At 41.0% G+C, this 17176-nt stretch overlaps 1 protein-coding gene across 2 annotated transcripts in view; it reads left to right on the forward strand.

The window, feature by feature from the left end:
- Nucleotides 1-16013, forward strand: part of BMPER (BMP binding endothelial regulator) — a 242578-nt gene extending 226565 nt beyond the window's left edge. For both annotated transcript variants that reach the window (XM_041728257.1, XM_041728256.1), the window contains exons 14-15: nucleotides 3588-3718; nucleotides 14305-16013. In XM_041728257.1, the coding sequence (XP_041584191.1) occupies nucleotides 3588-3718; nucleotides 14305-14486 (313 nt within the window). In that variant the 3' untranslated portion in view covers nucleotides 14487-16013. The remainder of the gene's footprint in view (nucleotides 1-3587; nucleotides 3719-14304) is intronic.
- Nucleotides 16014-17176: the final 1163 nt, after the last annotated feature.

Consider the following 17176-nt stretch of genomic DNA (forward strand, 5'->3'; position numbering starts at 1 on the left):
TGTCATTGCAATGTCTGCAGGACATAAAGGTCACCTAGCTGTAGCTCAGTAGGCCCTTGTTCTAGGCAATTCAGGTTATCCCTCTGCCTTCTTTTTCATTTTAAATAACATTGTGATGAAAACCCCTGCACGTAGAGTCTTCCATCCACATGCATTCCTATTTTCTTGGGTGTGAAATTTCCCTGCCAAAGAAAGAAGCTTCCTTAGGGTTATTTATAAGTACTGCCCAGTTGCTCCCTAGAAAGCTCTTCTGATGCAGTCATTATTTGTATGGGTGTTGAGATGAAAGACCTGAATTATAGTCCTGGTTTTGCAGTTCAGATCTGCAGTCAGCCACGCGACCTTGAGCAACCTACCTCCTCCAAGCTCCAATTCCCCAAAAGTTAAGTGGGTCAGTCATTTTTTTAAGGTTTTATTTATATATTCATGAGAGACACAGAGGGAGAGGCAGAGACACAGGCAGAGGGAGAAGTAGGCTCCATGCAGGGAGCCCGATGAGGGACTCGAGCCCAGGACCCCGGGATCACACCCTGAGCTGAAGGCAGACCTTCAACCTCAGAGCCCTCTGGGTGTCCCAAGTGGGCTAGTAATTAAGACCTGCCTCCCACCCCATTGCTGCGTGAGATAGGCCACAGAAAAGCTGACGGTGGCAAAATGCCCAACGTAAGAACTAACATTTGTGCACTCTGCCAAGCAGAGGAGGGACCCTCTCTTTCCTCATTCTCTCACAGACCCTGGGTCCGATTTTGCATAAAAATCATCAACTTGACAAGGGGGGAAAAAAAGACATCTTGTAGTTTTAACTTCTGTGGCCAAACACATCTCTCAAGCCTCTAAATATATGCGAAATACTTCAAGCGGAGGAGGAGGGTGGCTTTGACAAATGGCTTTTCCTCCAGTGTTGTTCCTCGTGAGTGCCAAGTAATAGAATGAGCCCCGATCTTCCTTCGTTGTAAAGGGCAGCTAGAAGGAGCCCAGATCTTCCTTCGTTGTAAAGGGCAGCTATGCTGCTGGCTGTGGCCTGAGTGCCCAGGGGCCTGTTGTGGAGGTGGAGCGTGCAAACGCGGTGGCTGTTAAATGTGAGCTTACACGTTCACCGTGAGCTCACGGCCTTTTCTCCCCCCCACCCCCAGTCTTGGTGAATTGGATTTAGCCGATCACAGTTTATTTTGAATCGTGTACATAGCTTCCTAAGAGGGCCAGCAGCAAGGAAGGGGAGGGAAAGCAAACATTCCCCAAGGACTCACCCACGCCGATCGCCTTCTGTTTGCTGTCCACGCAGTTTCACAGCGTCGCAAGAGACGGTCTTTGGCCCGAAGGCCTGGTGTCCTCATGTGGAGCCCGCCTCCTCCCCACACAGTGCATCAGGGCCCACACGGTGGCACCTGTGTGGGCCAGGAAGGGGGGGACACTGCAGTCCCCCAGGGGAGCCCCATGGAGGTGAGGTCACAGACTTCGCTGTGAAGTCTGAGCGGGAGTGTGCAGGGTGAGGGTTGGTCTGAAGTGGAAATCAAAACCACCAAGGCAGTGGTCTTGAAGGGTGTTCCTCCTAGATACTTCCAGGTCCTTTTAAGAACAGCCTTTCCCTGCCTTTTCTCCAAAGCTCTGCACGGAATTAGACACAGCCTGGTAGTTTGGTACTGGAAAGGGTTGGCTGGTGAGCATGATTTCTTAAGATTTCTATAATGCAAAGTGCGGGGAGGTATGAAGAAGTGCAGTCTTGGGGTGCCTGGGGGGCTCAGTCAGTTGAGGGGCTCTTGATTTGGACTCAGGTCAGGAACTCAGGGTCCTGGGATGGAGCCCCACTCGTGCTCTGGACTCAATGCGGAGTCTGCTTCTCCATCTCCCTCTGTTCCTCCCCACCCCACTGTCCCTCTCTCTATTTCTAAAATAAACAAAATATTTTTTTAAAAAAGAAATACAGTCTTTATTATTACAGAGAGGAGATAGATCCATTTTTCTGTCCCGTATCAGTCATCAAATAATTTTCTGTCTTAAGTATCAGTCATCAGATAATTTCTCACTTGATGACACAGAGGAGGCTTGTTAGGTTTCAGTTCTATTGCTCTTTTGTCCCTGTTAGTTCATATTACCAAGGTTGTGTTCTTGAGGATTGGGCTGTAATAACTTTGCAGGTACACGGGGAGTCTATTGATTCTTTAATATGGTTTCTGCATTTAATTCCTGTTCAAAGCAGGTGGTGCATCAGCCTTTACACAGAGCTAGCTGTCCTCTCTCTGTAATCAGATGTGTACACACATCCCACGCCAAGAGAAAGTGCTGGCATATTCACAGTGGATTATCACATCCTGGTCACTTTTCAAGATCATCTGTGCTGTTCGTAATCTTGAATATTAGTATTCTTTGTTTTTTGCTTTCAGCCTTGATTAGATTCTGTAAGGAAGAGGTGTTGCTGAACAAGGGTGTGAAAAAAAAAATAAGAGTAGTTTCACGTTCTTAATCTTGAGGGCCTCTTGCATAAATGTTAAGTCCAAAACTATTAGGGAGTGAGCTTGCTGGAAGAAGAAAAGGAAGACAAGCCTATGGCATAACAGGAAGAGCATGCATCTGGGGGGATGTAATTTAATTCACTCTTTTGCCACTTTTTAATGTGACTTTGGGCCCATCTATTCATTTGTGAAATGACCTCTTTATTTATAAAATAGGGACGGTGCTTTGTCCTATTTAGTGCTCAGTGACAGACTGCCTGTGGAAGCACTTTGTCAGTGGCAATATGGCATGCCAGTGTAAGGTCATTACTGTGTCTTTGAGGTCAACGTGCTTGAAAATTTGTTAGTTTACATTTAAGCGCATTTCAGTTCTCCTTATGTCCTGGCCCATCATTTCTGTCTTTAAACTTAAGCAATGAAGACCTTGGCTCAATCTTTATTTTTCAGTCTAATTAGGAGTCTGAATGTTTTGCTTTATTTATAATTTGTCACCCCACATTCTAAAGAATGAGGTTCACTGTTTCTCAAAAAACTAAAAATCTAAGCTACTAGAAAAGTGAATTTTAATTGTATGTCTTCAGAAAGCCCTGGGATTTTATACTTTCATTAGGTTGGCCACTATTTTGGTCACATTTTGGTAGAAACTATGATTCTTGTATCAGAGCTGTTCACAAAATGGCAGCACCTTGAATGGTGACTATAGCCCAAGAACTACCTTTCCAACATGGTAACCGCTGGGTATATTGATTATTTGCATCTAAGTTAATTAAAATGAAATAAAAAAAAATGGTTCCTCACACACACTAGATGTATTTCAAGTGCTCAATAGCCAGATATGGGTAGTGGAGACTTCTTTGGACGGTGGAGGTTATAGAACATTCCCATCATTACAGAAAGTTCTATTGGATAGTCCTTCTCTAGAAGAAAGGGAACTTAAGATCACATTGTTCAGAGATACCTAGTAGGGTTTCATACAGGAATTTTATGCCATTTTTAGATTTCCAACTTAATATAGCAAACTTTAATGGCCAATCAAGGTTTGCCATCCACCCACACACCCCTTTCTGCAAGTCACATTTAGCGTGTGTGATAATTTGATATTTTTACATGTTTATTTCTTTCTGTTGGGTTCCTTAGGTCCTGCGTGACAGACATGTGTGAATGTCCAGTCCATAAAAACTGTTACTGCGAATCATTTCTGGCATATACTCGGGCCTGCCAGAGAGAGGGCATCAGTGTCCACTGGGAGCCTCAGCAGAACTGTGCAGGTGAGAAATTCCTGGTGGATCCATCCATCAGAAGTTCACTACAACTCCTAAAATTGCAATAGAAGAGACTTGCTGATGTGAATGGTCACATCCCCCCTTGGCCAAGGGGAAATTCCATTAATAGTTCAACTGGATTGCAACTTGATAAAACACAAGGGCTTCCCACTAGGCAGGATAGAAAGCACTTAAGAGAAATTCTTTGTGACAAGCACATTTGAACAATTTAAGGATTTCCACTGTTGCAAAATCTTCCCAACCTCAAGCTACCAGCTGGATGTACTTAGCACATGGACAATCACAGCTGTGGCTTAGGTTATATGTGGGGCAAAGAAGATTCATGATGATTACAGTCATTTAAGGTCTTCAGGATAAGTGTGATTTTTTTTTTTTTTGAAAGAGAAAGATTGTTAAACCCTCGCAGAATGTTCATTTGCCTCAGAGAGATAGATTTCTATATATCTTGTTAATAGCTCTTTGATCTCAGGCAAGTTAATTAGCTTATTGGATATCCGTAAAATGGACTTCTTTGTTGAGTAAAGAAATATTTCTTGCCAAGTGGCTAAGTGCTGGGCATTGTGCTGAGCACAGTGGGTACTCTGGTGACTCCAAGAGAGGTGCCGATTTTCCAAAAGGAGAACCAGACAAAAATAGTAACTCTACAACAAATGCTTGCTAAGTACATTGTGATGAAGGAAACAAATAAGGCAGAGCAATAGAAAACAAATGGCTACTTAGGTGGAGATGAGAGAAAGCTTCTCTGTGGCTGTGATATTTCAGCTGAGTCTTAAACGGTCGAAGGGAGTCAGGGCAAGCATTCTCTGCAGAAGAAACATATTTGATGGCCATAAAGTAGGAATAAGATAGCATGCTCTTGAACTGGTGGGCAAGGGAAAGAGGGCCATAAAATGAGGGTGGAGTAGAAGCAGGAGCTGGATCATGCAGGGCTTTTGAGGTCTTGGGAAGATGGGTAGCCTTTATTCTAAGAGGAGTGGGAGCCACTGCTGGGCTTTAAGCAAGCCTCTTTCTGCTTTCCAAAGATTACCCTGTGTCCAGGCTACTGTGGAGAGAATAGATGGGCTGGGGCAGGATTGAAAGCAGGTGACCAGGCAGGAGGCTGTTGCAGTAGTGGCAGACAGTGGTGGCTTGGATTAAGATGGAGGCAGTGAGTGTATGGGGAAAGAAGAAGAGAGATTCCTGCTATATTTTGGAATTTTGCAATAATATCTATTACACAGAGTGATAAGTATGTTATATATATGTATGCATGTATGTACATATATATATGAAACATCTGGAAGTGTCCAACTCATAAAAACAGCTGCTGCTATTTAGATTTGAAGATGAGATGACTGAGTATCACTTACTTCCAGGGTTGGCAGACATTTTTCTGAAAAGGGCCAGATTTGCCTGGAATGAAGAGACCGGAGTTTGCCCTAATTCTACGCTGATCCTCATAACCTTAGCTCTCATATTAGGAAAGCAGCAGTTCATGGCACTGCTAACTCTAGAGTGCCTATATTGGTGGAGGGCACGAGTGGTCATCTGGTGGGACGAGGGGTCAAGAAGAATGGCATTGAAGCTGTGTGTTCAGTGCATGGCCGTCTTGTTTACTTTGACCAGTGGGTCTGAATCTGGTTGAACACTGGAGTCACTAAGGAGTTTAAAAAATGAACCAGAAACCTATGCCTGGGCCCCCTGCCAAGATATCCTGCTTTAACTGGTCTTTTTTTTTTTTTTTTTTTTTTAACTGGTCTTGTGTAGCTTTTAAAACGTTTCAGGTGCGGGGCACCTGGGTGGTGCAGTCTGTTAAGCATCTGACTTGGTTTTGGCTCAGGTTATGATCTCAGGGTCCTGGGACTGAGCCTCGCATCAGGCTCCATACTCAGCATGGAATCTGCTTGAGATTCTCTTCTCCTTTACTCACCCCCACAACACGTTGTCTCTCTCACTCTCTCTCTCTCTCAAATAAACAAATAAAATCATGAACAAACAGACAAACTGCTCAGGTGATTCTGAACTGCAGCCAGAGTTGAAACTACTGAATTCGTTTTTATGCCTACTTGAGTGGCTTTTAGGGAGTAGGATGACAAGTATTTTGGGGTTACTATAACTTCTCCAAGCTGCCCCTCAATAAGATCACTAGTCTGTGTCCTTGAAAAGCACCAAGCCCTTTTACTTCCTTCTGACTTTTCTTTTGGAATTTGCTCTGTCCTCTGCAAACCCAAGTCTGATCTTTGTGTCTGAGTTTACTTTCCACAGCAAGAGTGCCTCTCTATCAATGCCACCTTTCTCAACGGAGTATTGATTTGATAAAAATAACATAGTAATGCCAGCAGACCGGAGGGGGTCGTGCAGCACCAACCAAGAAGGTCCTTGGCTTCACGCTGGATGGAAAGCAAACATGAGCCAGCAGGAAGTGAGAGCAGAGTTTATTAATGACATAGAGTGAGCAGATACAGAGCATCTGGGAGACTCGGAAAGGAATTGGAGAATGAGTCTCATCTTTGCGCAGGGTCTGGAGTCTTTACTGACAATTGTGGTCTGGTGCCCATGTCCCCCCAGGCATATAGGAACCGGTCAGAATGAGGACATGGTCTAGGTATCTGTCATAAGTCACTTATTTCCTGGAGCCAGGATGTCTTGGCATCCTCCAGATGTCTAGTGCTAGTGGTCTAGAATATGCACATGATGACCTCGCCCAGTCATTCCTTAGATATTATCTATTGTGCTGGAAGACTCCAAAGAAATCATTAACTCCTCATCTCTTACAAGGAGTATTTACTTAAGACATGTAGGGTGAGGGTTCAGGTCCTAGCAAGAATAGAAGCAGGAAAACAGGGACACTGAGTGGTTCAGCTGGTGAAGCATCTGCCTTTGGCTCAGGTCATGATCTAAGGGCTCCCTGCTCAGTGGGGAATCAGCTTCCCCTTCTCTCTCTCCCTCTGCCCCTCCTGCCCCTGCTTGTGTGCTCTCTGTCTCAAATACATAAATAAAATCTTTAAAAAAATGAAGCAGGAAAGGGAGCAGAAAGTAGATTTCTATGAAGTCCTTCACTTTCTCTATCTCATTTGTAAGGTGTGGCTAAGGCTCCTACAAAGTAAGACGGAATGGCTTACCTCTCACCTAATGCACCAGTGTGGGGTAGCATACTAAAGGTGATGTTTTTGAGGGACCGGTCTTTTCTGTGCATCTTCAATACTCCTAGTTCTCTTTCTCTACTTTGAGTCCCCCTTCCCTTGAATCTACCAGAAAATGGATAAGATCTATGGAGGCAAGCTCCATCCATCCATCCTCTGTGATTTAGAGCTCTGCAGAACCTTATAAACTTTATTAGCTGTGGTGGTGTTGTGGTAAGGCTCATGTTAGATACACAGCATATGAATACTCTCTTCCTGGCCTGGAGCTATATTTAGCATCATCTGAGTGCACACACTGCATTTGAGGACTACGTATTTCCCCCAGCATCCCGATTTCAGGGACTGAATCTTAGGAGCTAAAATTTCTTTTCTAATGGACAAGGAATATGGCCCTTGAAAGGTTCCATTTACCACTTAAAATTAATGGAGCCATCTGAGTGAAGTATTACTCTGTGCAGTTGCAGGGGAAACTTTACACACACACACACACACACACATACGATGAGCTTCCGCAGATTGACGGTTGGTACATGAAAAATAAATTTACAGCGACATGCAGCATCTTTCAGTAGATACATTTCCAAATGATCGGAATAGTGAAGACCGTAAGAATACTCTTTACTTATTTTTAGCTCCCAGATCTTTCGACTTATGACAGCACTTAAGGCCACTTAATACAGAGAAGAGAAATTTTCCAGCATAAAAAGCTTGAAAGTTGAACAGAGAAGAAGCCAGCCAGGCAGGCAACTCTGAATGAGCAAGTGACATTTCCAAGGCAGGTGGATTTTAGCAGGACCATGACTACCAGCACTAAGTATATGCCCACCTCGTGTGGCAGAAAGAGCTGATGGAACTCAGGTTTAGCATGTGAATTACTGAAATACAATACACTATGCAAAGGGCCATCATGAAGGTCTATGATAAAAGTTTAATAATGACCATTTATATTAATATTCACTATTTTCTAAGCACTTCCTTTGCCCCAAGGTCTACACTAGCACTTTTATGACATTTTATCTTGTTAAATCTGCATCGTAGTCTATGTGGTAACATTCTATTACCCACATTTTACTGATGAGGACATTGAGGTGTAGAATATTTAAGTGATGTGCTGCAAGTCACAGAGCTAGAAAATGAGTACGTTGGGAATGAAAACCGAGGTCAATTTTGCCTTACAGCCTCTGTTGTTAATCATTATGCAAACAGACCAACAAGAACATTGTGGAAAAACATATTTGAAAGTGAATATATATTTATCTGTATATTTACATAAGTATTAATGAATTGATTCAAGTATTTGTTATGTAGATCTCTCCAATTTCTATTCATTTGTGTCTTATCACTGATGGTTGTTACTTGGCTCTGACTAGGACTTGCTATGATGTCTCCCTCTTCCTCCTCCATGGTACTTTGCTCTCATGATCTAATATGGTACCTCTTGCATATAATTAAGAATCTGTTTACATGTCACCTTCACCTGTTTGGTTGTATGCCAGGTTCCTGTAACTGGAGATCAGAGATGATATCTTATTCACATTTGATTCTCTGGCCTAAGAGAATGCCTACCACGTGGGAGACACATGGGAGAGGTTTATTAATTTGAATTAAAATGGAAGTGCTTTTGTTCAATGAGAAAAGATCCCTTTTTTCTTTTCTAGTAGTTCCACATTTTCTATGTTCTACTTTCTAGCTATAGATTGTGAGGGAAGTAAGCCGTGTTCAAAGGTTAGTCAAAGGTGAAATGACACAGCAGAGCATCCATAAGTTAAGTGGTAGAGCTAGAAGGAAGAATTGAGAGCTCAGAGGGTAGAAGAGACATGTCTTTCATGTCTGAGAGAATGTGGGGAAAGGAGAGAACATGGATGGGAAAGAGGAGATTATGGAGTTTTCATACTACAATGGATCTTTGCAAGGTTTAAAGGGAAACAAAGTATCTGGAGGGTAAAGTGAGTTCAAAGAGGCTTTCTGGAAGCAGCTGAGTGGAAAATGAACTCAAGGCCAGCCAAATGTAATCCACACTGGGAAATGAGATGATGGATTGACCATCATTAAGATTAAATCGTCATCCAACAGGCACTAACATTTATTAAGCTGCTCCTCTGTGCTTGGCCCTGTGCCAGAACCTTGGGTCATGGTAGACAAGGACTCTCTGCCCACAGGAGCCAGGGCCTCAGCAGTTCACTCTTTTCAACCATGGTTACCAATGACAAGCACCCCTGGAACTTTTAAAAATCTATAGCTACTTGGGTCCCACTGTAATAGAGTCAGAGCAAAGATCTTTAGGGAATGGGGCTGAGGAATAATATCTTTTAAAAGATCTTCAAGGGACTCTTAAAAGCATCTCTGATTAAGAACTACAGCTGCACTAGGACTGAGGATTAAAACAAACAAATAACTGTGGGTTGCAGAGGGAGGGGAAGGATGTTCTGGGGGAGATCCAGGAAGCTACTTGGAGAAGGTGCCATTTGAATTAAGATTTGGGAAATATTGAGATTGGGAAGAGAATCAGAACTAGAAATTGGAGATGACACTGTATAATTTAGAGAGAGAGAGAGAGAGAGAAGACAAGGCAATGTAAGGGGAAGAGTCTTAGAGGTCACTCAAACATTTAATGCCAGGAGAGTAGGCAAAAAAGTCCAAGAGAGAAGGTGTCCTCAAGGTGTTAGCAGAAGAAACTGGGGAGTTCAGGGTCATAAGATAAAGTGGACAACAAGGCCAAATATTTTGTGGAGAGGTTATGGGAGAATGGGGATTACCAATGTATCAGTGGATATAGTCATTTCCAAAAATTTTGGTGAGAACTGCTTCAGTAAAATGGTAGGGGAGAAAGACAAAGTCACTAATGTCAATTAATTGCAGAGGAATTGGATAAAATGACTGTAAACTCTTTTATGAGGTTTAAAGGTAAAAGGAAAAAGCAAATAAGTCTGGTATGTTAAGGAATCTTTTTTGTCAAGGATTAGTGTTGATCTGAAATGTTTGTAATATTTAGAAGATGGAGCCAACAGAGAAGAAGATAAATGTGCAATAAGAAGGAGAACTAATAGAGCAAGTTCCTGGAGGAGATGGGTCAGAAAATAGGAATGGCAAATCAAGGGTGGGTGGAGATGTGGAGGAGAGGCAGTAGGGAGACAAGTTAAGGGTGCTTGTGTAGATGACCTAAATCCATCAACAAGGGAGGATGGTTACTCTCAGACTGCAGAAGAGCTCCAGTAGGGTTTTAGGTGGAAGATGGTGGGAAACAGTAGGAGCTTGCATTGTGCACTTACTTCCACTTTGGAAATAGTTGCTTTCTCATTTGCTAAAAAAGACATGAGTCTCTGCAGTGACTGAGGCATGAGTGTGAGAGTTATTTATAGAATGAGTTCTCGATCTGACTGCATATGAAAATTACCTGGGCAAGGTTTTTTTGTTTTTGTTTTTGTCTTTGTTTTTGTTTTTTTGTTTTGTTTTGTTTTGTTTTGTTTTTTGGTGGTGGTGGTGTGGTAGGATGTCAGGCATCAGGAAGTTCCCTGATGATACTAATTTTCAGTTTTGAATACCATTGGTATATAGAAACATAACACATGGATATAGTTATTATGTGTGAATATTGTGTTCAGCTAGGATGTGTTCATATTATTAGGCAAAACAATGTATAGAGTATTCTGTTAGCCACTGAAAAGAGAAAAAAAAAAAACTTTGAAGGGATCTGTCAAAAGCCAAAAGATTATCAGAAAAGCAAGCAAGATTTAAAGGAAGGGTTATGTCGCTCTACTCACTCTCTCATCCACATATCCATGCATTCTATCACTCAGTGGTCCTCTGACTACCTAATACATGTTAAACAGCACACTATTGCTGAAAATAAAGAAACAAAATAGCCTTTCCCTCTAGTAGCCTAGATTTGGTTGGAGAGAGAGAGAGAACACAAGGAAACAATTATGGTTCTAATTTCATGTTGTAAATGCAGTAATCAAGGTGGGCAGCAGGTGCTCTGAGTATTCAGTCAAGGGATAGCTCATCCAGGTAAGAGAGGTGGGAGAAAAAGTTGGGAAGTGTCTAGAATAGGGGAAGGTGGGGTAGATGGTAGTTAACGCTCAGCAAGCTAGATAATGGCACTAGATCAAGACAAAGGGTAGGCCTGAGCATTGGCTTGGCTAGAGGAGGTTCCTAGTGGCCTAAGGAATACAATTAAATTGTGAAAAGCCAAAACAACTTCATGAATTTACACAGTGGAAGTAATGTTAGGGAATGTAGCATTAACAAGTAGTAGTAATTTTTTTTACTTAATCGGCTGTCTCACTTGGGATCCAGCCAGAAAACAAATGGCACACTCAAATTTACTAATTACGTTTAAAAGATGGACTTCTTGAAAAGGAATAAATAAGGTGTAGGAAAATAAAGAAAAGTCCAGTGCCCTGGAAATGAACTGTTTTTACTCAAGATATTTTGACACCAAATGTATGGGTGTTTTTCTCATACCAACAATTCTCCAAAGTTCCAGAGACCAAATGGGTATCCTACCACTCAATTCAATTCTGACACTAACTACACAGAGTTAGCATCAGACTCCACAGGCTTAAGGGCTCAGTGTCACAAGACTGCCCACACTTCAGATGCCATTTGCAAGTGTTAGGTCCCTAGGTTACCCTCACTTCTGTCTGCCTTGGCTGTGATCCCCCTTAAAACCCCCTTTCAGTCTTGACAGTTTGCTAGAATGTCTCACTAAACTTTGGGAAACACTTTATTTGCTATTACTGATTGAGTATAAATGATACATATGAACAGACGCAAAGAGGTACGTACAGCAAAGTACAGAAGGGTCCTGGCACAGGAGTTTCAGTCCCAGTGGAGTAAAGACACCACCCTCCCAGTACCTGGATATGTTTATCAGCTCTGAAGTTTTCTGAACTTTGTTGTTAGTCATTTAAGAGTTTTTATGGAGGTTTCATTATGCACGTATGATTAATGAAATCCTCACCACTGGTGATTAACTCAATACCCTCTCCTTCTCCCTTTCCTGAAGATTGGGTGGCAGGGATGAAAGTTCCAATCCTCTAATCTTGCCTTGGTCTTTCTGGTGACCAGCCCCCATCCTGAAGCTATCTAGGGTTTCCTAACCACCAGTCATGTCATTGGCACAAAAAAGACACTTACTACTCTGGAGATTCCATGGACATTAGGAGATTCCATGTGCCAGAAACTAGGGACAAAGGATAAATATATATTTTTCATTACATCCTACCCTGGCTCATAACAGAGAGGCTGTCATCATTCCTTGGCCTAAGAGGCGAGGGAGGGGTTGGCTATCAGAATTTGGGACACAGAGAGCTCTGAGAGTATGAAGCCCTACTCATTAGGAGCAGTGACATTTGCTGGAGGGATGCAGTGGATCACAGTGATGCCAGAAGGAGAAGGCTAGGTAAATAAGTACCTGGCCCCACTCTCCTCCTTTCCTCCAACTGTCTATGGGTATTCACCATTCAAAAAGGAGCCCATTGAAATATCCTTGGTGGTCAACACAGAGCACAGGCATAGAACATAAAAAAAGGAAGAGAGTGGATCTAGAGGGGAGAATGGAAAGTATCCAATCTACTCTCTGGTGTAGTTAGATCTGTCTTCGAACTCATTCAGATTTTCAGCAAGTATTCGTTGCTGGCTTCTGAACCCAATGCCATTTAGGTGCTAGAAATTGTGCTAAGAGCTAGCAATATTGTGGTGGACTAGGTGAAAACTGCTCTGAGCGAGTTTATATTCTAGTGTGGGAAGTCAGAATAAGCACGTTACAAATGTAGAAATGATAGTGTTATGTACAAAGGAGAAAAATATGGAAAAGGAATAGAGAATGTGGGGATGCCATTTTGGATAGAAAGTTACTTTTGAGAGGACACCTCAAAAAGGTGATAGCAAGCCAGGCATAAAGCCAGTACGATTACATTTGATGTTTCAGTATAATTGGCTGGTAATAGCTACCAGCAACTCATCCCTCTATTGCTATATCATGCCATGTATCTCTACCAGCAAAGCATCTTACACAGTGGCTTTGTTCAAAACAGGTGGCTAGTAATGGTTAGTCTACTTTATTTAACATTTTGACCAACTAGAACAGGATTAAAAATGCCAACACTTATTATGGAAATTAGAGTCCATATAGAAAAATGATATAGAGCCAAATATTAGAAAATTGGTTTTACTCAGATGTTTCTCAAAATTCTGTGTTACATATGTTCAAATTTTTTAGTAATATGTAAGAGCTTGTGAGTGATACTTGACTACTCTCTACACAGGACACCTTTTTCTCATTTGTTTTTAATTAGTGTAATGGGTACTTGAGGAACCTTCATAGAATTCAGTTTTGCAGTTATTATCAGCTTATTGTAAGTTAGATATGGTCAAACATGAATGTTCCATGGTAACTCTAAATATCTAATTTGAAAGATTCAACATAAGGTGCACTTGCTTGAAAGCCAGTTCAGTTTTTCAGGTTTGCAATTATATAATTCTTTGCAAGGTATTATTTTGCAAACCACATAACTGAGTAGAGGTGTCTAAACTGATGATTTTCCATTGTTACTAATTTTGTTTGGAGTGACGTCAAATGAAGGCAGACGGCTATTAGTGTTCGTGGAAGGTCCCTTTTCTAAATTCCTCATGTGTCAGCATTCCTACTCATGAGAATGAAGGATGGCTTCTTTGACTGTCACTGGAAATAAGTCAGATAGGAACGTTTGTATGTCATAAAACTTCCAGAATGTTGGCAGTTTTTTTCTGACAAATCTATTCATAAATTTTCAGGAACTCTCAGAATATTGTCAGAATCAGTTTAGCTCTAAGTAAACAAAGATAGAAAATTGCTTATGATTTGGCTAGATCATTACTTTTATATTCTCTGACCAGTCAGCCACATATTTCCATCTCCCCAGTCACATATCTCATTTTTCCTTGCTTGGTTTTACCCCACTCTTGCTCTAATTTGCCTCAGATTGATCACTATGATTAAAATATGTCACGTATCATTGGTAGGGGCTTTTTTTCTGTATATGTAATTCTGTATACTTGAATATTGATGTGGTTGCACAAAATATTCCTATTCATCACAACCTGATAGCTTTAAACACCACTTGGAGTTGATTTTTCATACTGTTCTCAATAACCAAATAACCTCACAGACTTCCTGGTAGCTTCACTAATGTATAGTTTGTCTTCTCTGGGAATAAAAAGCTTTACATTTTATTTTATTTTGAAGTTCAGTAGCTCAGCAGGTGGATATTTGATGTTATTAGTTCAGGTGCAGGTGATTTGAGGAAGGTCAGATGTTTGTTATTTCTTTGTTCAAATGCAAACATGAATCTGTCTGTAAAAGGGCCAGAGTGCAGTGGGTGACAGGAGCCTGCAGAATGGCATTGGGCTGAGGTTGAATTGACGTGGCCATTTCTCCACGTCCCACCTGTGTCTCCTTTTTTTCAGCCACCCAGTGCAAGCACGGAGCTGTGTACGATACCTGTGGTCCAGGATGTGCCAAGACCTGTGACAACTGGAATGAGATTGGTCCATGCAATAAGCCATGCATTGCAGGTTGCCACTGTCCAGCAAACTTGGTCCTTCACAAGGGAAGGTGCATCAAGCCAGTCCTTTGTCCTCAACGGTGACCTTTGTTCTGCTCCTAAGACTTTGAAACATGGTGTCCTTGACACTGAAGTGGAAGAGCCAATGAAGGACTGCAGTATTTGTGTGCTGATTCTTCAAATACACACACACACACACAGAGTATATATGTGTACATATATAGATATATAGATATATTCAGAAACATTTCATCATTTATATAAACTATAGGTGGATTATTATATGTATATTTTTTGCTATAAGACATGTATTATTTCTAGGATCCTAATCTGTAAGCCATTGGATACATTGTATAAATAAACCAGGTGTTTGTAATTTAATAAGGCAGCATGCAGACATATTGGATGGCTTTAACATCACATAAATTTGTCATTTTTAAGAAGTTTTCTAAGAAACCTAAATTGCCTGCCTGTATTAATTTTAGCTTTGAATCAAGACTTGCAGTTGAGTGGAAAATGTGTTTCTCTGGAGAAGGGCAAAGTTATCTAGGGGCATCCTATGCTTCCAAAGAGAGGAATGTATGCCTGAGAGAGATGGCTGGTGATTGGTGACAGGCCCTAATGGTGCATGGAAAGCAAGGGATAGGTTGTTAGACTTTATTGGGTCATGGTCCAATATTGTTTCCAAAACTGATTGGCTAGTTGCCAAGAAATATATATTTGTCAGTGGAGCATAACCAAAGAATTGAATGGTTTCTTGCCATCTTTGCATATTCCTTGAGTCACCTAATTATACATGTGTGTATGATGGATGTGTCCATTTATATATCACAGTGAGATTAAAGAATGCTTGGGTGACATGTTAGTTTTATTGAGCATGAGCAGATATTTGGAGAAACTTTTGCACAACCTGTGAAAAAAGGAGTCATTTCTCTAAATCTTAGAGCAATTTAGGATGGGCAAGTATAATGGGTTGATGTTAGCCATCTACATTGTGTGACTATTCCATGTTTAAAATGAAAATCATTATTTCTAGAGGATTCCTAGCTCAGTGCTATTTGGTGACTGTTAGTATGTCATAATTATTATACAGAAAGCCTTTGCTGACCGGTTGATTTAACATCAGTCCAAACAAAGACTGGTTTCTGTACTTGCTCTAATTTACTAGTAGTTTACTACTGGTCATCATGTGAGCTTGCTGACTTTTGTTTTCAGTTGAATAAATGAAAATGTCAACAAAACAAAACCCACTGATGTCTAAAAATACTGTGTTCTACAGTGTAGTAAATAAAGGGCTTAATATTTAAAAAAAAACAGATTTTCTCTTTCAAGATGTGCTGTGTTATACTTCATAACTAAGCCATATCCCTTTCGGGTTCATCAGTTTTATAACAGTTTTATTTAAATATATTTTATAAGACCTACAATACTTGATTTTTATAAAGAGTACTATTAGTAGCAAATCCCCAAATTTTTGACAATCAGCATATTGCCGTTGCCTGTTATGACATTTGTGTTCCCTTTACCCATACTCATGACAGCCGAAGTATTAATTTGGATTCTTTATTGGGACATCTCTAGTTGTTTGAGTAAACTGAATAAAGCCCAGAGTATAATACTGACTGGCTGGGGCAGTTATTGTTATTGTTATTGTTATTGTTTTCTGTGGGTCTTACCTGAGGTAGCCCTGTCATTGCTTTAGTGCTACATTTGAAAAGAGAACTTTTTAGGGGACTTGGGTTCTAAGTATGGTTGTGACCCTGTGCACACCCTTTAGGCACTTGGAGCCACACTTTTGCTTATCTTTAACACAAAGAGGTGGGGTAGCATATGGGCAGGGTTAAGAATTAGGAAAACTAGACACCCTGCCTCTGGTGAGATCACTTGCACAGAAATCTGAGACACTTGGAGTTTGCAAAACTCTTACATTTATAATGTCATGTATTTCTTCCTGTACTGAAATGAGGGATGGTGTAAATCAGTGGACCACTCCTGGTTGGTTCCTTTTTAGATTATCTTTAAATTCTTTTCTAGTTCACTCTGGGTTTTCTCTTTATGAAAGAGGGACGCAGAAGGGAGAATTATGGATGGTTATTTACTGCTCATGATTCATTCAAGGACTAAGTTGACTCTGCCCAGTAATGTTTAATAGCCTCTAACCCAGCATTTTACATCACATCTAACCATGGTGAATGAGAGGGAGACTCTTCCTCATGGACCAACCCTGTCAATTTGGGTGACTTGATTACAAGTTCGTGTGATGTACTTTATCCGTGGCTAGTTTAACCTTTCTACACTTTCTTTGTTGTTGTTAAGAAAGAGAAGGCAGAAAGGACAGAGAGTTGTACAGGCCTACTAATCCAAGCAGGCAGCTCTCTGATAGGGGAGCATGGGGAAATGAGTCAAATGGTCCATTTGCCATGTTCTGGTTTTGGCTGTAGGCTATTGATGAACAATGATTTTATCAAATGCTTGATCATAATGAGGATTAATCAAATGGTTTGATGGTAGTGGCCCCATCCTATTTACATGGGATATTTTCAATGGGTTCTCAAAGCCAAACTCCTGAAGAGTTAGAGAATTCAAAATAAAAATATTCTGTTTCGTTCTTTAATGTATATAACCCAGGCTAGCAATTCATGTTGGTGCCATAGTATATAAAAAATTAAAAGACGGTTAATATCACTCTGCCTACATGTATATAATCCCTATTTTAATTATACTATTAGCTATGAAGATTGAATTTAATGATGGACAAATGCCCTTGATCAAGA

The sequence above is a fragment of the Vulpes lagopus genome, chromosome 13 (assembly GCF_018345385.1).
Source record: "Vulpes lagopus strain Blue_001 chromosome 13, ASM1834538v1, whole genome shotgun sequence".
Lineage (NCBI taxonomy): Eukaryota > Metazoa > Chordata > Mammalia > Carnivora > Canidae > Vulpes > Vulpes lagopus.